This window comes from Caloenas nicobarica, chromosome 2, assembly GCF_036013445.1.
Source record: "Caloenas nicobarica isolate bCalNic1 chromosome 2, bCalNic1.hap1, whole genome shotgun sequence".
Classification (NCBI taxonomy): domain Eukaryota; kingdom Metazoa; phylum Chordata; class Aves; order Columbiformes; family Columbidae; genus Caloenas; species Caloenas nicobarica.
This window is the reverse complement of record NC_088246.1, coordinates 124,714,940-124,736,335: the sequence shown is the minus strand read 5'-3', so window position 1 is coordinate 124,736,335 and position 21,396 is coordinate 124,714,940. Positions and strand designations below refer to the sequence as shown.

The 21,396-nt window shown below is 39.6% G+C and overlaps 1 protein-coding gene across 4 annotated transcripts in view; it reads right to left on the bottom strand.

The window, feature by feature from the left end:
- Window positions 1–21,396, bottom strand: part of LYN (LYN proto-oncogene, Src family tyrosine kinase) — a 50,118-nt gene that overhangs the window by 16,519 nt on the left and 12,203 nt on the right. For 3 of the 4 annotated variants that reach the window (XM_065630234.1, XM_065630233.1, XM_065630235.1), the window contains exons 2-10: window positions 15,504–15,640; window positions 14,461–14,509; window positions 14,263–14,368; window positions 13,815–13,913; window positions 13,602–13,705; window positions 11,978–12,127; window positions 10,542–10,694; window positions 3,448–3,630; window positions 2,450–2,526 (exon numbers count right to left, since the gene is read on the bottom strand). In XM_065630234.1, coding sequence (XP_065486306.1) covers window positions 2,450–2,526; window positions 3,448–3,630; window positions 10,542–10,694; window positions 11,978–12,127; window positions 13,602–13,705; window positions 13,815–13,913; window positions 14,263–14,368; window positions 14,461–14,509; window positions 15,504–15,635 — 1,053 coding nt within the window. In that variant the 5' untranslated portion in view covers window positions 15,636–15,640. The remainder of the gene's footprint in view (window positions 1–2,449; window positions 2,527–3,447; window positions 3,631–10,541; window positions 10,695–11,977; window positions 12,128–13,601; window positions 13,706–13,814; window positions 13,914–14,262; window positions 14,369–14,460; window positions 14,510–15,503; window positions 15,641–21,396) is intronic. The other variant, XM_065630232.1, reaches the window with a different exon arrangement.

The window sequence follows — 21,396 nt, the reverse complement described above, 5'->3', positions numbered from 1 at the left end:
TGTCCTGTCTGCAGACGTGGACGCCAGCAAGGCAGCTGTGTGGCATGGCTGGGAGCAGGTCAGCCTCACGCAACATCACCAATGTGCAAGGGGAAATGCAAGCCAATCCTCAGCTACCATTTCTTGCGTTTTTCAGTCTTTCTGAGAAGCTGGGATAGTCTGGTAAACTGCCTTGCCAGAATGGTGTGATTAGACAGTCATTAAGAGCTTGAGTGCATGTCCACCAAGGCAAAAAATATCCCTGATCTTATTTAAGTAGTTCACCATTAACTTCCTTCTATCTTTTTTTTTTTTTAACATAGCTCTCCAAGTTTATTTTCCCTTAGGCTGTACAGAGAGGTTAACATCACTGCTGTAATAATAAATTAGTGTTTCATTTGTATAAACCACAGCCATACCAAAAATACTAGACACATTTTATGTTCTCCTTTATATACAGCCTACATTCTGGAAAAGTGTGATCCACAGGTCTGCAGTAAAATTACCAGTACCTTAGCAGGAGGCCAATAGAGTTTGAAAATATTTTTATCTGTCTTTTGCCCTAAACACCCATCAATTAACATTCAGACTGTGAGAGTTAGAGAAGACCAGTGGAACATCTGTGCTGGGCAGAGGAAAATCTCTGGTCTGAGAACCACGTGCAGCCTGCAAGTCTATTCCACACAGTCCTGTTATTATCCAGTGGCATTAAGGGCTCTTTACAAACATGCTCAACAAACCTCCACATTCTTCCTGTAAGAAAAATCCCAGTATCTCTGTTCCAAAGTTTTGTTTGGGCTGCAGCTAGAAATGCTTTGAGAGGCCTTCTTGAACATCCCTTTCAGATGACTTTGCAACCCAAGGCACAGCTCGCTCTCAGGAATTTCTGTTGATAGTCTACATCCTATGTGAAGAGAGGGACTTCTCGTATCACCTGTGCTGCAGAAGGTCCTGGGCCCTGAGGTCAAGTGCAGGAGCTGCCTCTAAGAGGTTGCTGTCAGACCAGGGTGACAAGCGATGTCCATATCAAGTGACACAACCTTCAAAGCTTTGTGAATGACGGTCCCTGACCCCTGTCATCTTGGAAGCGATTTAGCCATGCTGCACACAGCATTGCTCTCTAGTTCATCAAGCTTTTTAAGACTTAAATTTCTGAAAACACAATATTAATTCAAAATGAACACAACATCCCTAACTCCAATAAAAAGGTCTGCTATAAAACCACATGTGCTTTCCTCTCCACATCCTGGGCCTCCCTTCATATCACTACTCATAGATGTTCTTCCCTCCCTTGAATTTCACATACTATTGTCAAAGCTACATTTTTTTTTTCTGCCCACTGTTATTCATCTCACCTGACCATGACCCAGGATCCAGCAAGTTTTCCACATCTACAAAGCTTTGGCCCCACTAAGTTTTCAAGGACAAGTTACCCAAAGAGTACAGAAAACTTTGAAAGCCTATAGCTACACTGAACCAACAATTATAGCGAAACAGCTCCTGCATTGAATCTATGTTAAATAAAAATCTCTATTTGATATATTCAACATCTATATAACAATATGTGATATATAATATATGATAGAATAGTTCCAGTTGGAAGGATCTCCAACAATCATCTAGTCTAACTGCTTGACCACTTCAGGCCACTTTAAACAACAGTTACAGCATGTTGTTAAGGGCATTATCCAGATGCCTCTCAAACACTGACAGGCTTGGGGCATCAACAACCTCTCTAGGAAGCCTGTGCCAGTGTTAGACCATCCTCTCAGTAAAGAAATGCTTCCTAATATCTAATCTTACATTTACTTACATAGCATGGGGCTCCAGGCACCTTTGATCCAGGCTTTGACACACAGATCAGCCTGGGGTCTCTCTCTACAACTTTCTTTTGTGACATGGGGTAACTTGTATACTACTTTTGAAACAGTCATCACGGTTGATCAATCATATATTAGTACCCGAAACGTCATTCGACTGGATTTCATTTATTTCACTGTAATTTATGTTACAACTTGAAGCCAACAATAGTCTGTTGAGGTTAAGAGAAGTTTGACAAACAGATCTATCTTAAGAAGTAAAAATAACACATCTATTAACACTGAAGGAATCTCATAAGCAGAGACCCACAAACTTGTATTTACACTTTCAGCTCACAGCTGCTCAAAGTGAAAACAGCCTTTCCATGAAGAAAAGTGGCTGTGTACCACTGCCGCCTCAGCAGGGTACCATCACCATCTAAGCAGGTCACCTGCAGTATCTAAGAGCTAAGCCTAACTTAACATAATCCCTTGGAAATATCTTTTATCTATCCCCTCCTTTCAAGTACCCTTATTTACTCAGACCCAAACTTATTCGAAAATAATATTATTTTTTAATGGAAAAAAATAGGATAAAGTTGCCCAGCATCAGTTTCAGACTCAGAGAGAAATACACTCTCTTAATTTTGAGCATATTTCTTAAAATTTACCTGAGCAGAGAAGTCGATTAGCTTTGGAAGCATCAATTTACTTCCTTCATCACTCTTCAGAAAATCCAGCAAGCTTCCTGTGACAACAGAGAAAGAGTCAGTCAGTGCAGCTCATTATAATACCAAAATAAAGGTCACACAGCAGGTCCCCAGTTTTCTGGATCACAAAATTTTTACAGTGAAGTGTTTTGATGTATTTTCAAGGTGACTACAGTAAACCAATCTCTGTACAGGATATAACAGCAGTAGCAGCCAGGTCAGCATGTCAGTTTTGCCATTTTCCTGGGCACAGAAAATTCCCATCAGACTACACCTTAGTTCAGTGATGCTGAATTTGATAATTACCCTATTCTATGGGCTATCAGGAAAGCTGTCTAGGAGAATCACACATCAGTCCTTCCCAAATCATAAAGAACAAAGTGGTTCAACAGTAGCAGTTGTTTCTGAAGGGATCAGCAGAACTGCTTGGAAGCAGAACAAACTATAAAAACTACAACCCAAGACAAGCTGAGAAGGAAACTTCACTTATTTTTGTAGGGATGCTCTAATAAAACTTCCCCTTTCCTCATAGTGCAGCAATCCTTGCAGGACCACTCATCACTCATCTTATTACACACATATTTATCAATTCAAGGGCCTTATTAGGCAATTTCTAAGGTTTGTTTTAATTGCCTTACTGTGACACTAGACATAAAAATTGGGTAGGGAACCCAAGGGAACTGGAGCTATTTTGGGGGTTGCATCTGAAACAATTAAAAATGCTACACTTAAGAAAACTGTAAAAAGTTTATTTCACAAATACAATGAGGAATCATAAAATTAAATCCTCAGCCCTCCTCTAAGGTACTCCTTCACTTCATATCGGAACATTCAAAAGAATAATGCTAAAATACCAAGTTTTCCTTTTTTATTCCTTCCTTTTTAAAGAATGTGGACCAGTTTAGGAGAAGCAGAAGAGTTTACTAAAACATTGCTTGCAGATCCAATGTTGTTCCTACCTTTTGCCATGAATTCTGTTATAATATAAATAGGTTCTTCTTTGGTCACTACAGCATAAAGCCTAACGAGCTTATCATGCTGAAGTGTTTTCATGAGGTTGGCTTCCTCCAGGAAGGCTTGCACAGACATCGTTCCAGGCTTCAGAGTCTTCACAGCCACTTTTGTACTGTTGTGATAATAACCTAAAAGGAGGGAATATGTTCATTGCACTTGAAGTCACTCCGTGCTGCACAGTGCGCCGACTCGTAGTAACTTGCAAAGCAGGTGAGGTTGGATTCCAGGAACAGCTAAGAGCCTGAGAGCAAGTGCCACAAATATTTATGCTAGAATTCCTTTTTATTTTGCCATTGATACAAGGTTGCAGTGAAAAAATAATCCATTCCCTATTGTTAGAAATCAGTTATCTGAAAAAAAAATGAAGCAAGCAAATCATCTTACTTCATACCAAGTTTTCATTTTCAAGTATCCCGTAAAATACTCAAACATTCAAGAGATGTTTTAATGAATGTCCACATAAATTGACTCAGAATCTAATAGTCCATGGATTGCTTGCAAGATTCTGGAATGCCTTTAAATACCACGATTATAACCATTGTACTCGTGCCAGTCTCCTAACCCTTTCTGTAACCCTCAGTGCTCAAAACAGCATTACAGGAAAGTGCAATCAAATGAGGATTCTTATGACCAATAAAGATATGCTGCCAGGACTGCAATCCTCCAGCGTTCAGAGCAAGATTTAAAATGTGATAACTTTTTATCACTTAGCCCATGCCAAGAGTCGAAGTGACTGTGGCTGTTTCATTTATCTGTTTATCAAACCTTCTAATGTAATATTGTAATTATATAAAGAGCAACTATCAGCAAAGAGAAGAGCAGTGAGTTATTTTCTGCTCTAATGTTTTCCAAACATTAAATAAATGTTAAAACAGCACTAAAGTAACAACAGTGTAACAAGCATTGATCACAAAGGTAATCTTGTGACGTCATTAAATTTGAAGAAGAAAATTAGACAGAGAGACAGATATAAATACAACTTCCTCCTAACTTTTCAGATTTACAGAACATTTCAGTAAAATCAAATCCCAGCCTTTTGTCCCCCACTGTACCCATTTCAACATTGCAAAAATATTTCTCGGAAGAGGTAAAACCTTCATGACTCAATGAAACAGCCTCATTTCCTTATTCAGCAACAATCCAGACAGTGTTATAGCAATGGCTACACCTCTAAATTGTGGTTGTAGAATCACAGAACGGCTTGGGTTGGAAGGGACCTTTAAAGGTCATCTAGTCCAATCCCCCCTACAATGAGCAGGGACATCTTCCACAATGTCTTCATACTATTTATCATCTTAACATAGGAAATCAGTGGCAAAGCAAGAAACTAGTTTCCAGATCTTAAGTGACTGCTCTGACTACTGCATCTTCCATCACCTTTCTTAAAGAAGTATCATCACCTGAGAAAAGCCACAAAAGCCACTATGTCTGTCACAAATTATTCACCTCCTTGATTATGAAATATATTTTTCCGACCATGGTCAGGTCAAACCATAACAAAGATACGCCTCTGGATGATCTAATAATAAGAAATGACTACTATAGGTCAAATTCTGCTGTTAAAGCTCAGGTATACAATTTATATGTATCAGAAAAACAGATGTTAAATACACCACTTCCTGCTTATTTGTATCATTTCTACTATTCCATCCCATACCCTAAAGCAGAGCACTCCCAATTTGTTGAATGCTCTGCTGAACATACTAATTAATGTCATTATTTCTGCGAAGCAACTATGACCAACACACAACATTAATGATGTAACAGTATTTCACATTCACTAAAGAGATCCATCAAACAAGAACTCTACTCAAAGTTTACTACACCACCTCAGTGATACTGAGGTTTGATGGTAACACACAAAGCAGATTAGCTGATGAGAGCAATAGAGATAATTGATCCTGGCCTCTCTGATGTTCACTTATTTCATCAGGTATTGGGAGGGATGTGACATCAAAACACTGAGGAAAAGTGGTTGTGAACTCCATGAACACACACAATGGCATCTGTAAAAAACAAGACCCTTGATAGGTTGGTAAAAATGGAATTTGTCACCTCTCTTCTCCACCCACCATCAGCAAAACCAGCATTAGCTTGATTTGGGCTGAGTACCACATCAGACCTGGAGCAGGCAGCACCTTTTTAGTGTGCATCTGTACTACCTGCTCTTAACAAAGTCGTGGTCATCACGCCAGATCACTTCTTATCCTGAGAACATCTGAGGTAGTTTCCATAAAGATCATCTGCTTTGCAGGCACATTCTTACTGTACAGGTAAGAAATTGCAGCCTGTGCAGGTGGAGGGAAAACTGGTGACCTCAAAGCATTTCAGCAGGTGACAGCAAATGTAATGTTCAATCTGCATCACAGAAGGATTCCAGTAATGCACAGGGAGCTGTGGGAAGGGAAGCTGCATTGCCCTCACTTTGTACAGTACCTGGGGCTCTGAACCCTTCGCTAACACCTGCCTTGGCTGAGCCGAACCTGGCTCCGGGTGTAAACCCAGCACTTGCTGTGTCACGATATTCCTTGCCACATGAAATTAGTGAACATATGGTCAGTTTGCTGCCTAAACATGAGTTCAAAAGGATAGCTAAGCAACAAAATTCCTGCTTATACCTAGAACAGCTGACTTAAACTTCAGATCCTTTGCAGCTAACGTTCAGTTCATCTGTGTACTTTAAAATCAATGTCTGACACTGATGAGATGTACCGGCGAGTTTTCTCCATTCATTTTAGATGTCTTTTATTTTCTGCAATATGATTTATTCTGATTTTTCTAACAGTTGCATTAAAAAAAATACATCTCCAAAATATGTGTTACTTATATTCTAATTTGGGGTTACTGAATGAAAGAATATTTTACACCTGAGATGCAAGCAAAATGTGTCATTAATAAAATACACCATAATGGCTCCATTTGGCTTGTTAACTTTTCTCTTAGCCTTGCTTGAGAATTCTCTTCATGGATTATTAATACCACAGAGCATTATGGTTCACATCATATCAGTGCATACTAGGAACAAAAATGCATAAAACATAGACCCTGTTTTTGCAGTGGTATTCTGGTTCATCACATCACTAAAGAAGCTGCCCAGACGCACTGAACCCCATGGTCAAAAAGCCTCTCATACCATAGCAGGAAGCAAGTCTCTCTGTGGTTTAGACTTCTGTTAAAAATTAAATGTGATGCAAGCAATAGTATGCAAGTCTGAGGAATGTGATGATGTCTTAAACAGAGACATGTTCTTCTCTACATTAGAATAGAATCCTCTGAAAACTGCTAGTGTTTCAGGTACGTTTAGATCGGATATTATTACGATTATTTTGACAGAGTAGTATCTCGGACAGCTGGGTTGCCACCAAATTCTTGCATGGGCTTAATCAGGCCAAGCTGTGATACGAATTTATAACAAACGGTAACGAGGTCATGCCTCCCATTTCTGATCAGATCTCCAGGTCTGAAGATGACCGACTTTGTGAACAACCCCATAAGATGCAGCATTCTCCTTCCTCTACTTTCACAGTAATTTCCTGCAAGGTTATACTGGGAGCAACTTGCTTGAGCTATCAAGGTGTGACACTGTTAGAAGTTAGAAGATGTCCCAGGCTGTTATGATTGCAGGAGATACAGTATTTCTGAGATGCTGGCTGGGGAGGAGACTGCAGAACAGCAGCTTCGCTGCATCCCATTGCATGTCAGCACATCACTCCTCCTTCACCAACTGCAGCCATGACCCAGACGAAGAGCAGAGGAATGCAACAGTAGCTCCATTTCCAGCTCATCTCCATACAGCCCATTAGATGCGAGGGCAGAAAGCACAGGCTGCAGCTTTCTAACTGCTTCTGTGGTGCAGTGCATAAAATGTGAACACGACTCTGCCGTGTTGTTTTCATCTATCGTGTCAGCACAGCTGATGCCCAAACACACGCATAAACACTAACTTGATAGCCTAAAAACTGAAAGTCTTTATAAAATGTATAAAATTACACATAGCTGTAATGAAGAAAGAAATGAAATGCACTTGCAGGGACAGACAAAACTGGGAAACTGAAGGTTCTTTATAGCAAGTTTTCTCTGTGTAAAGGAAACTCTCCAGAGTTGAAGGAGATTCACCTGCCCGCTTTGTTAGTGACAAAGACTCTCTTCGCAGGTTCACGGGAGCTTTCAGAAGCAGCACAGCCGAGTGCTTGGGGATATGGGAGTCTGCTTTTTGTTCCTGGGCTTTTCTCAGTCCTCCCATAACATAAGCTAACTCCCTCCAAGATGTGCAAGAAGATGTCAACTTGGAAGCCCAAAGAGTACTTATAGACAAACTAAAATGAAAATACTATAAAACATAATGCTAGCAAATCTTCACATTGCAGTAACAGTATTGCTCTGTCTTTTCATATATCACAGAAGTGTTGAAGTTGGAAGGGATCTCCTGAAGGCAGATGGTCCCAATCCACTGATCAAGCAGAGCCACCTACAGCCAGTTATCCAGGACTGTGTCCAGATGGCTTTTGAATATCCCTCCAAGGACAGAGACTCCACAACCTCTCTGGGCAACCTGTGTCAGTGCTTGGTCCCACACACAGGCAAAAAGTGTTACCTGATGTTCAGAGGGAAACTCCTGTGTTTCAGTTTGTGCCCCTCACCTCTGGTCCTGTCACTGGGCACCACTGAAAAGAGTCTGGCTCAGTCCTACTTGCACCCTCCCTTCAATATTCGTACATACTGATGAGATGCCCCTGAGCCTGCTCCTCTCCAGGCTGAACAGTCTCAGCTCTCTCAGGCTTTCCTCATGTGAGACGCTTCAGTCCCTTCATCATCTTCGTGGCCCTTTGCTGGACTCTTCTCCAGTAGCTCTACATCTCTCTTTACTGGGGAGCCCAGTTCCTCTGAACGGGACACTGTTCCCTCTGAAACTACAATTCTAAGTACTCTTACCAAAAGAAATGTATTTAGTAGTTAAACCATGGAATAATATTTCTCTCTACTTCACACTATGGCTTAAAAATAATTTTGTTCTACATGAGGAGAGCATATAACAACTAGCTCTCTAATCAAGAGAGCACATCAACTAGGCTATTTTTCAGTACGTCTACATAACTCCTGATGCCTCTGGTTGGTCATGACAATAAAGAGTGTTTGTTGACACCCCTGTACCACCCAGCTGACCTAATACGTCTTTTCCAGCTTGTACTTCCTCAGTTTTAAGATTAACCACGCTCCTGATTCAAGAGGACCTGCGCCATGCAAAGCAGTCTCTCTCGCTTCAGAAAGGAAGCAGAGAAGAGGAAACACAGCGATCGCTTTCACAGTACATTAGTTTTTCTCACAGTGCAGTGATTCAGATGCAGGGGTTAGGCCCAATTTAGATGTTAAAATAATGACACAAACAAGAGGAAACATCTTGAACCAGAAACACCCTTTCAAAGTTTCTTGCCTCTGTGTGTGTGTGTGTGTGCAGAAGTAGTCACTTCCCGAAATGATCTACATGTTCAAGCAGGTGATTACTTTCTGCCACAGTGTCTTTCATAGCATTTCAGTGTCAGTTAAACATTTCTTGCCCTGGTTTATTAGACAGGAAAACCTGCACAATGGCTGACACTTGTCTTAACCAGTATGTAAATTTTCACTCATGTATATCATAAGCTAGAAGCTTAAGTTTTACTCATGAAGGCAGATAAAAGGCTGAACTTGGCTATACTATACTACAGAGACGCGTTGCTTGTATTTTTTACATGATTTATATCAAAAGTTTGCACCTATGATTGAATTAAAGCTTCTTGGTTGACACTGTAGTTGTGCGTGGAGTGTGCCACTCAAATATCATTCTGTGCTTTACTTTTCTAAATGAGAGCATCTCTTCAAAGCAATGACATTCCCATCAGACTGCTGCACTCCCATGGGGCATCAGAGCTCCCTTCAAGCCTTGTGTCTTCTAATAAGCTTTCAGATACATTTTTATTTTGCTCAGAAATGCCCTGCCTAAAGAACCTTGTTATTTAGTAACAATAACAATAATAATCTGTTGGATATTATTATAATAATTTTAATACTATTCAAATATAGCCACCAAAAAGGAGATTCAGGGAAGGGTTAAGACAATTATCTGGCCTGAAAAAAACCACCATAATGAAGACTTTGGGAGAAAAATATAGTTTACCTCAAATAAAATGGTAACCAGTAAGAAGCACATAAGTAATGAATGGCACACAGAACATGCAATATGGAACCCAAAGGAATACTCAGACAGCATTTCAAAAGCAAGAGGGTTAAATATTTTTGCAGAATGTGATTAGACAGTGATCACAGCCCCTTGCCACAGGAAGTCACAGAGGCTGAGAAAATAATTATGGTTATAACAATTAAACACTATAATTTTTTGCCTGGTGTATATTAACATTTACAACTTGTAAGCCTTATGACACTCACATTCTTGAGGACCTGCATGATAGTTCAAGGTAGGGGGAGATCAATCTCTAATCTTCTCACTACATAATTCACCTAGTTTCTCAGCAGCAATCCAAGATTATTGCCTGCCAGGTTAAGCGTGTCTGTTTTTCACTCAATATGGCAGTCCCATGCATTACATTGCAGCCTCTTCTTTACCAAGAGACAATGAAAACTGTACACATAATTCACTAAAAGACATGATGTCTTTCTGTTTCAGGCTCTTAACCTATTTCTGATTTGAAACAAAGTTCTGAGATGCCCACTGATTTTGAGAATCGGGAGTCACATCTTACCATAACCTCCTAGTTACCCCACAAAACACAATCGAAAAAACCCCACCCTATTGTCTTCAACTCTCTAAATTACAGTGCTTACTCACTATTTTTTTTCCATTAAAAAACACCAAAGGATTTGTTCCATGATATCAGATATCTTCCCCCTCGCAAATCCTCTCCCCTCACAACAAGGTATATTCTGGTCCTGATTGTGCTGTTCTGTAAGTATATCGGACCAGGTTCCACTATTATTCTGAGTAACTTTATTTAAATCTTCTGAAAGAAGCATCATTTCACTCTTTCCAAAGGTATAAACTTACCCATCCAGACTTCTCCAAACTGACCAGCTCCAAGTTTCTTCACTAATTTAATTGATTCCCGTGGAATTTCCCAAGCATCTTTATCCCATGGTTTTTGAGGCTTGGGACTAATACAAGCTTTTTCCAACTTTCTGCATAAGCCATCTGATTGCTCTGGTTTTCAAAGGAAGAACAAAATACAAAATCAGTTACACTTCTGTGCCTCATGACTTGAGACAAACATTACTTAATTGCAGGTGTGCACTAACCAGCTCCAAATAATGTTAACAATAATCAGATGTTTTGACGAATACGTAACTTTTCTGGTTCTTTTACATAACTTTAAGCACCTCTGAACTGAAATCTGGTATTCAGAGAAAAATTCAATAAAGAAGTGTCGCATGCATCTGGTTACAATCAGATTATTAAGGGGTTCTAGTACAATTTCTACCAAATAAATACAATATAAGATCTGGTTACTGACAGTATGTTGATGAAGATACACACTGGAGTGAGTCTTGGGACCGTATTCTGAATTTATCATTAAATTTTCTTGCAGCATGGTTTCAGACACTTTGCATGCAAGCATAAGTAGGACACCATTATTTTTTCTCCAGCACTGACCAGCTATAACTTTAATACAAATGTCAAATAATTCTCAGGTTTTCCAGCTGTGCCATTGCCACACATGTCTAACAGCTCAGAGAAATGTCCTGGCCAAGTTCTCAGTGTGCCTTCGAAAAAAAATCACACTGTGATTTTCTGTCCTACATTTTTCATCTTTTCTGTCTTCTCAGTTACAGGACTAAAAAAACCCCATATTTTGGAGCTATCCACCAGGAGTTTATGCAGAATGAAAACTCACTTTTGTAGCTAAAACATAGGTAGAAACTAATCCATCTTCTCTCCCACCCCCCCCCTTTTTAATATCTAATAAATGTATACACTCTATGTGGGTGAAATTCTCTTTCTTTGAAGTCAAAGGAATTTTACTTCATTCAAAATGCCATTAGCAATAAATAAATAAATTTATAGCAGAAATAAAAACAATTCCGTATTCAACACCAGATAACAAGAAGACATTCACGAGTCTTGACATATTTCTGCTAATTGTGAATACAAATTTACTCTCAAATACAGAATTAATTTATGTACAGTGCAGGCAATTCTGACTACAGCTTCACATAACTTCGATGAGCTGTTTTATAGAGCTGTTCTTTATTTTACAATGATATGCCACTGAGCAAGCAGCATTTGGTTTGCTTATGATAACATTACTTGGGTTCCAACCAATTTTACTTTATCTTTGATAACATGCATGCCTGGCTTATTTAGGGTAAAAAAAAAAAAAAAAAAAAGATGAAAAGGTTAGAAACAAAGCAAGAAAACATTTCTTTTCCTTCACAGGAAATAATGGCTGTATACTATTAAGTAATTCACTAGCTGATTTAACTTACTTTGATAATGTTTGATCATATCATTGATGTTGGGAAAAGTTATTCTTGGAGAGATGTAAAATCCTCCATTGTCTAGACTCCTAATTTTGTAGTGCTTAATAACATCACCATGCTGCGGATCATAGTCTCTTATGGAGAGAGAATAGCTGCCTGTAGATAAAGAAAGAGCGATCGTTAAGAGATAGCAAAAGTCTATGCACACACAGTTGAACCTAACAAAATTGCGTTTTTGTCTGTTTTTCTTTTTTCCTCCCTTATTTCCTCAAAAAGCATTTTGCAACCAACAGGAGGAAGTTAGCCAACAGCCTGTCCTGAACTGGTCACCAAAATGCTTACAGTCACACTTTCTTTTTCAGTCTTATTCAACAAACTCTGGAGATCCATAACGCAGGCAGCTCCACATCCAACACCCTCTTCTGCAGAAAGTTCCCCCAGCTCAAGGGGAACCGGCTGGGAAAACAAGACCAGGGCTGTTGCACTCCTCAGGGAGGAGCTGAAATTCGGAGATCAGCATTTTGGAAAAGGAATACACTGGATGTCATGGGCCAGCTAGCACAAGGGCAGCTTGGAGGTGACTTGAGGCATACAGGAGGGAGAGCAGATTGGTTAGTCCCAGAGAACCTAAGATCAGCTGGGATTTAAGAGGAAGCAGAAGAACATCTATCCTTCACTACAGAGCTCTCAATTTCTTCTACTTACACATTTTCAAAGGATTAGAAACAACCTCCCTCCTTCCCTCTCCCCGTACATAGATCCAGTGATGGAATGGGATAGAAAGAAATATTTTGGGGGTACATTGCCTTACTCTTAGCAGATTACATTGAATTTAGGAGTCTTCCTTTGAGAACTTCGTTTAGGAGTCTTAATTTGAGAGCACAGAAACAATTATATGGGCCCATTATAGAGAGCCACCTAATCCAGAATCTGCAGCGTTAGGGCCAGAAGAGCTGCCATGTGAAGAGGAGACATATCATCTGCTGAAAGGATTCATGCATCTTCCTCTGGAGGATGCAGCGTTAGAGGATCCAGCTGGAATATCCAGCCACGCTGTTGTCTGAGTCCAGACACTGGAGCAGAAGCTCCTATGGTCTTCTCTAAGTGCCAGACTTCACTAAGATTTTCAGTACAAAGAGCTCTCTTTACAGCATAAACCCTTATCGAAAAGCTTTTTGAAAAAAGTCACACTACAGTGCAGAAGTATAAACGCTCATTATGCACTAACTACATTTTAAAACTTGTAGCAATGGATACAGACCCAATAATGGAAGACTATAAAACGCAGCATCTATTATTTACAGTGGAAAGTGTCCTTCAATAAAGGAATCACAAATGTTAGGATCAGAAGAGATCTCTCCATTCTTTCCTGCTTCTTGTCAGTATAAATCTCACACACACTTTTTTTTCCTCCCTATCTCAACTTTAGGTGTTAACCTGTAACTCTTTTCTCTCTTTTCCTGGTGATGTTCTCAGCCTTCTCACTCCTACAGAACTGCAGAAAATTCACACAATGGGTCACACTGGGAGTACTCCACACCCAGTTCCACCTGATGCCAATTTTTGTGAAGACAGAATGGATATTTTAAACTCTGCTATCAATTCCAAAGTAACCCATCTCAAAGCCTACCTTTTAATGTTTCACTTTCTCTGATAAGGAAAGATCCAGGACTATTTCCAGGAGCCAGGAGTTGTCTTTCGGCATCTTTTCGGGTTATGTCTTTGAAGAACCATCTGAAAAGTATTTCAAAGAGTTAGAACCATTTCTCTCCCCTGCCCACAAAGGATACACCACCAGGGTGAAGAAGAAGTTTGCCACTATTTAGAGACTGGGAGAACTTACTCCTCTGTTTCTAGGGTGTTCACTTTTGCTACGTAGTTGCTGGGAATGAAGCCTTCCTTCCTCGTTGTGAGAGATTTTGCTCTCCACCATTCTCCTAACCTGAAAAACAGAAACAACAGTAGCATTCATGGGAAAGGAAAATGATAAAGTGTTATTTGGGTTCTACTCTGCTGAGAGCTTTGGCCACACTGGAGAGAGAAGGATCATCTTTCCTCTGAACTCAAGCCCCTGAGAAGCCATTGGCTCCATCAGATCAATGTCTGGTCACTGTTACCAAGGGCAGCTGCCAAGTCCTACCAATGGCTCCACATGCATTTGTGTTTTCATACATGAGGAAGCTCTCTTACCATTAATACACTCATGTTATGAGTAGGATATCAAAAAATTACAAAGGGATTTAGATGAGTTCAAAGATAAACTACAATACAACCCGTACTGTCATACTTACTCCTCAATAACTTTCAATTTTTCTCCTTTTTTGAAGGACAAGTCATCTTCATGTATGCCATCATAGGGATACAAAGCAACCACAATGACTCCATGTTCCTCTGGTTCTACAAAGGTGGAAAGCCAAAGGTACATTTGCATTATTTTGCAGGCTGAAAGAGGTATAGCACACAGCAGTAAGATTCCTATGAAAACATACCTTCATTGACAAACCTCTGTCCCGGTAAGAGCTGTGCTTCTGGATTTGCCTACAACGAAATTTGACTTTAATTAAGCAGTTTTAGATCTTTGTGACAATCTTACGTTACAATTACGTATTTTTCAGTTGCTTTGGTATCATCATCTATGCCTAAAATTAAAAAGAAATGCTCCAATCTTTTTCCTCCATTCTTCAAAAGCACATTACAATATAAAAATATAATAAGCCCGCACTAGATTCTGAATTGAGCATCTCAGACCTTGGGGAGGTGTGACACAAGCTGTGGAGATGAGGTTCACAGCTTTATGACTTCTGCTGCAGAGGCTTTATGCAGGGCACTTTAACAGGACGGACATTAACATGCAGCTATCATGCTAAAGAACTACGAGCACGGTTATGTTGCTAAGATTGTGCCGGGAAAAAAAAAAAAAAAAAAGAGTAATTAAAAAAAAAAATAATGGTAGTTTGTGATGTGTGTACGTTGACGAAGAACACACTGAGTCCACAGTGTCAGCTGGTGAGAGGGGACAGACAGCTCCCTGCACCATCCACTCTTGTCCTCACCCACCCCTGCTACAATGGCAAGCAGTGAGTAACAGGAAAGTTAAGCAGAGCTCATAAAGAATCACCTGTGACTACCTCAGCCATTTTAAACAGAATAATCAACACCTGGATCCTGTAGCTGTTAAAAACCCAACACTGATGCTTTTAAAAACAGTTCTAAACTGCTTCAGGTTTTCTAAAGTTACCTAGCATTCTTCTACAGATGTAGCTATATCTAGATCAAGTGTTGCCAAGGGTTAGTATTTTCATGCGGAAAACTATGACGAACATAAAGCAATTAAATAACAAATGACCAATTTTCATTTTTAATTTCTTTAAGTACTTATTCATTCAGGGTGAACTGCATAACACTGAAAGTGCAATTGTGGACTAATGATCATTTGAATGTCTTCATTCATGTGCTTTGGATTGAGATTTAAGTTATGCTGGTCATGCTTTGATCTTGCTACTGGAATTCTCCCCTGAGACTATCTACTTACTGGCCTTTGCTGTTTATTGGACGTTGGATCCCTCACATAAATAGTTCGTTCAGTTTTACGTACTGGTTGATTCTTCAAATCTAGCCCATCTCCATGCAGATTCTCTTTCCTTTTTGATTTTATACATCCCATATTTCCTGTTGGAATAAAAAAGGTATTAAACAAAAACATTATGCCATAAACCAAGCCGTTTCCCATGCAATCATCTGGGCTGTGCAGCAAAAACGTGCTTCCTTTTCATATACGACAGTTCACGGGGAGAACAACTGAAGGTTAGGAACACATGCTGCAAAGGAAAGAAATGACTTCTTGTATCGATCCACAAATGAAGTGAATATTTCAAAACAGTTATTTACCATTTCAACAGTTTCAGATTTATTATCTTTTCTCCCCAGCGCTCCCCCCTCCAAAACCCTTTACATCTTTCTGATACTTCTGTGAGCCTCAGAACAGATATTAGAAAAATACAATTACTGCAGTGACAACTTATTTCTGTATGTTTTACAGAAAAGTCCACTTTGGAAGATGTAGGAAAAAATTTCAGTCCAAATGATGAGAGCTGCAGCTGGAGTTAGCAACACCCGTTATCTCTTCACTTCATTTTGCACATGCCAGTCTAACAGGGAGCTCAATTTGATTCAAATCCCCATCTCGCATAAGGCTGATGACTTGTGCAGTCCCAGCTCCATGGCAGATATGCTGCTACTGTGACCTTCAGTAATGAATCTCCTGGTTCAAACAGGCTTGTTAAAGCTGTCTAAAATAGCCCATGTGTAGCAGTGACGGTACACCACCACACAAATATTTCTTCTTCAGTACAATTTCAAAGGATAATCCTTCTCTCAGGATGTGCATCCATGCTGAATCAGATGAGATACAGCTGTTAGCATCTACATGACTAGAACCTGACTGCTAATCCCATGATATAATTACACAGTACTCCAGTAAGCACATACACAACATTATCTCTATATTCCTCCCTCAGAGGGCAGTAATTATACTTACTCTTCAAAGAATCCACTATGAATGCTTTTCAAACCTCTTCTTCCTTCCTCTCTCCCTCCTTTCAGGTCAGTGCTCTAATGCTAGGTTCACAGTCACATTTTCCCTTGCAGGCACACACTCTCACTCCCCCCCTGCCCTAATTAATCTTTAAAGCCAGTTCTTTGAAAAATGATGTAAAGCCTAAAATCAGAGCTCAGTGTGTATACAGGCTCAAGTAAACCAGCACTGCCTAGAAGACAGCTGGAGAAGCTAAAGCAGATTGTAACACCCTGTACTACATCTCACTTTTATTTCCACCTCTAGGATAGAAAAGGTCAGCAAGGTAAATAGTTGAAGTAGTAGAGCTGTCCACTTGCAGACACAACTGTTTCAGTGAGATGGCACCTTACACACCCTTCCCCTGTAGGTAGGAGAATTAGCCCGCTTGGTCTGGGTCCATATTAAGACTTGTACTTCTGTAACAATACTGATAAAAATCATAATCTTAAAACTGACTGTAACAATACACCAAGGCCACAAGCACTCCCACGTAGCAACTCCCAACTTCCCACATCACCTTCATTTAATCTCCCATCCTGCTGTTGAGGAAACGCCACCTAATGACAGATGCACTGTCCTATCCACAGGCTTAACACTTTCTTCTGAACGTGAGAGGAGGGTATCTCCTCTCCTTTGCTTTCTGCCAATTATCTGTCACCTATTGCCAACAAATCTTGGGTCCATAAGATTTCAGCAGTTATGCAATGAACTGAGATACTGGTTTAAAAGTAGCATGAGAACTCATTGCTCCCCTTCTTGCCTTCTCTTGAATGAAAAAGAAAAGGAACCATACAGAAAGTCAATGGGTGCTGACCAGGCATCACCATCCCACAGAGGCAGAGAATACAGTTTCCTCCTCTTGTGTGTTAACATTTCAGTGTTCCCACACTGGTTTGGAGGCATTGAGAGGCAACTTCAGCCAGGATGTCCCCTTAAAAGCAAGTATCTTTGATGCTTAATTTCAGTTTGTGGGAACATCCATTGGGATTCTCAGCTCTGTAGAGCTGGGTTACATACTGGTTGTTTTGAAATACTGAGAAAGATTTTTTTAAAAAAATTAATTAATTAATTTATAATTGTGGATATACGGATGACTCTTTTCTGTAGTTAAGCGGTTCATAGGAAATTTCTGTACACCCTCAGGCAGGCTGGTGTTTGCATGCTCACCACAGACAACAGGAAGCCCAGTGTTTAATTACCTGCTGTATCTGCTAGATCAGGTATTTAGCCACCTAAGTGCTAACCTTTTTGCTCTTGAATAATTCTGCTTCTAGAGAACAAACAGCTAGAGTGGAGGACATAAGGTAATTTGATCTAAGTCGTCAGCCAGAAATCCCCTTCCCTATTGCTGTAAGAAACTTGAAGATATCTTTAGAGACTGCAGCTTGCCCAGTGCCAGTGTAAACTCAGACAAAAGCATTTTTACTTGGATTTTTTTCTGCAGCTTAAAGCACGTGAACAGCTGTAACATAAGCCTGCTGTGAGGTTGTGTTGGTAAGCTCAAGGTTAGCATTTGTTCATGACAGTAACAACAACAGATCAGTAATGCCGATGTGCAGGTGCTCCATAATACCAGAGAAGTCCAGTCGATGCCATGTGAAATCACAGAAATACAGTATGTGACATAACACATGTGATGGCACCAAAGAAAGAGAAGGTCCTAAGCCTCGTCCTGAAGCTTGGATTTTTTTTTTTTTTTTCCCTCATGGAGATGAAAGCCCATAGTCCTCACAGGACTTAGCTAGGTCTACATTAGCAAATAGCCTCAACAGTTGATGCTGAAGACCAGATCTGCTTCAAAGGGGATTTGGGGGATTGTTGCCCCCTTCACTCCAGTATAGCCCCAAGGACTGAACATTCAGTAGGCGCAAGGCCATAGCAAGGGTTTATTTGAAGGTGAGCCCTACACTACATCTTCCTAAAGTAGTCCCATTCTTGCACTCTAAATATGCACCACAACACGAACTATAGCCCAGCAAGTGGGGGCAACAGCTTTGGGATGCTAATCTAACCAAAATGCTAATGTAGACACATCCTGAGACTTTTAGCTTCTTTATAAAACAAACCTCTCAAATCTTGCAAAATAAACATACGAAAAATATGCAATAAAAGAAAAAAAACCCCAAATGTTTAGTACTTAATGTATATCAACATAGGTAAGTATATGATAGATAACGTAATATTTAATTTTCCGACCTTACGTTATTTCTAAACAAGTATAGGCAGATGATGGAGACAAAGCATAAACGAAGTTGAAAAATTGTTTTTAAGCACTAGAAACTGGATCAATGAGCACACGTTCTTTCGATGCTGTGAAACAAAAGATTTTTGAACTCTTGAAAGGCCACAAGACCTTATATTTCTATACATGTTAGCCCTTCGTAAAGCTGTGTGCACTAGGTTCTGGACTGCACATTTAAAATTCCGTAAGATCAGTCCTACACCCAAAGCAAACATAACTGTATTGGTTTCAAAAGCAAGTGACTGCTCAGCTCATCTGCAATACCAGATGGATTTGTTTCCAGCACAGTATTATACATTTTTACTGAAATCTGGTCCATGTCTTTCCCAGGGTTTTGAGAGTGGTATCAAAGTAAAGATTCATAGGGCCAGCAGGCACTGATGTGTGACTTTCAATCAATACACATTAAATAATGGATTTCAAAAATCGAAATGCTACACAATTATCAAAGTTAACTTCACAAACATTGAACCCATACAAAAAAGAAGCTTTGAAGTACAAATGGTGCATGCAGTGTACATCTTTCTTTACAGAGTAGTCATAAGGAAAATCTGAAGGTGGGAAGTTCATTCAGGCATAACTAAAATATTTCTCTTGGTGTAAAATGTTTATTTGCATAGCTTTCTGTTGCCGTATCACAATGAGCCACAAGAAAATGTTCTGTGCAGATACAGACAGAAAGAGAATATGGAAAGCAGAGAGCAATCCACAGAGTGCTACATCATTACAAATGAAACTATGCTACCGTTCATCAGAGATAAAAATAATTTAGACATCAGAGGAAAATGCTGTCAGTCCCTACTAGGACGTTTCCCATCCCAACAGCTTCCCAGTACAGGGGACACTACTTCTCATCCATGCTTTTCATCTATTGTCCAGTCCACACCTCTAGACATGAAAGATATAATTTAATTAAAAGAACATAGCTGCTAACTTTTATAAACAGATATCTAAAAAAGTATCAGTTTCTCTTTTAACAGAGAGCATATTATATTTCATGGCTAAAAGGTAAAGACAGGTAGGTGAGTTAACATCTGCAGCTGGGTGACAAGAATCTAAGTTCAGGGACCCTTTGAAAAGCCCTAGGAGTATCCATAAGAGCCGTCACACAGAGCCTCTGCAGCAGGTTGTTCCACAGACACCAATTTTGATGTCTACAGAGGCGTTTGCCTCGAATTTTCCCTCTGAATACCTTATTTCTTCTGGCTACAGCAGCACCTGGGTCGTAATTTCAAAACAGCTTACAGGGGCTAGTGCAACATTTTCCCAGGGTTAAAGGCTGCCGTCTGTCTCCAAACACTGTTGCTTTATCTGCCTTTTGCTCTATGGTGCTATATCACCAGCAGAGCACTGTGTCTAAAGCCACAATACTTCCTACTGCACCCAGCCAAGGTTTGTGTGACTGTCACCTGTCCATCCACCACCAGCAGCATTTGAGGTTTCGTTTCCTCCCAGCACTTACCCTTTGCATCATCTACAAAGCCATTCTCATTTTTCATTTTGCTCATGGTCACAACTGTTCCCCTCCCTGTGATTCTGTTATGTACAATATTTACGGTGCACATTAGAAACGATTTCCTAAAAATCCATCTGGCATGTCTGGGCTTTTCTTGATCAAAGTCCTCTTCATGAAAATGATTCTCAAATCCTCACAAATTTTTCAACAGAGTGGCTTCATTTGAATCTTTGCAGAAAATGCAAACATTAAAAAACCAACTAAAATAGATTATACTTTGTTTTTTCCGACGATAAAGTAACTTTAAAAAGAATTAGAACTACAACATTGAGTATACAAGCAACTCTATCAAATAAATATCTGTTGTTCAAAAGGCCAGCAATCGTGCATATAAACACCAATTCTGTGGGTGTCTTAGGCTTTTAACAGATATATACATATGTATTTTAACAGATACATAAATAAAATGAATTTGTATTCAATTACAAGGTTTATAAGCAGTAAACTCTTCATTTAAGCCACAAAATTTCTAATGCATATATATAAAAGATGTTCCTTAGAAGTACAAATAAGAGAGAGACAGTATATTAAGAAGTTTAAAGAAAAAAATCAAGACCCCAAAATTATTGAGTCTTGAATGTTGTTCCATATTTAAGCTTCTGAATCAAACAATGGGAAGCAATTGTTTACACCTAGACATAAGAAAAAAACCCATAAAAACAACTGTTTTTAAACCTGGAGCTGTAAAGCAGCTTAAAGAGCAGAGGGGCAAATGATTTTATTTTTAAACACCTCTTTCAAAAATTGAACAGAATATCTTTTCCTTCCTCTGTTTTAGACATTCCATTCTGACCCTTAATGCCAGTTGGTTTGCTGCTACTTCACAAGTTATAAAGCCAGAGGTAACACAGTGATGCCTTCATCAATCTCCTGAATAATCAAGAATGTGAGACTTCTCTATGTTACCCTCAAGGTCAAGGCAGATGTGTCCTGAAAACCAATCAAACTCAGAGTGATCAACTCAGATCTAACACTGCTGGGGAAGAAGAATCATAAGCCCACTCTGCCCAAGGACACAAACACCTGCTTTCTCAGTGCGTCCACCCAACTTTCTACAGTACTTCAATCAACTGCTAAAGATTTCCATTCCA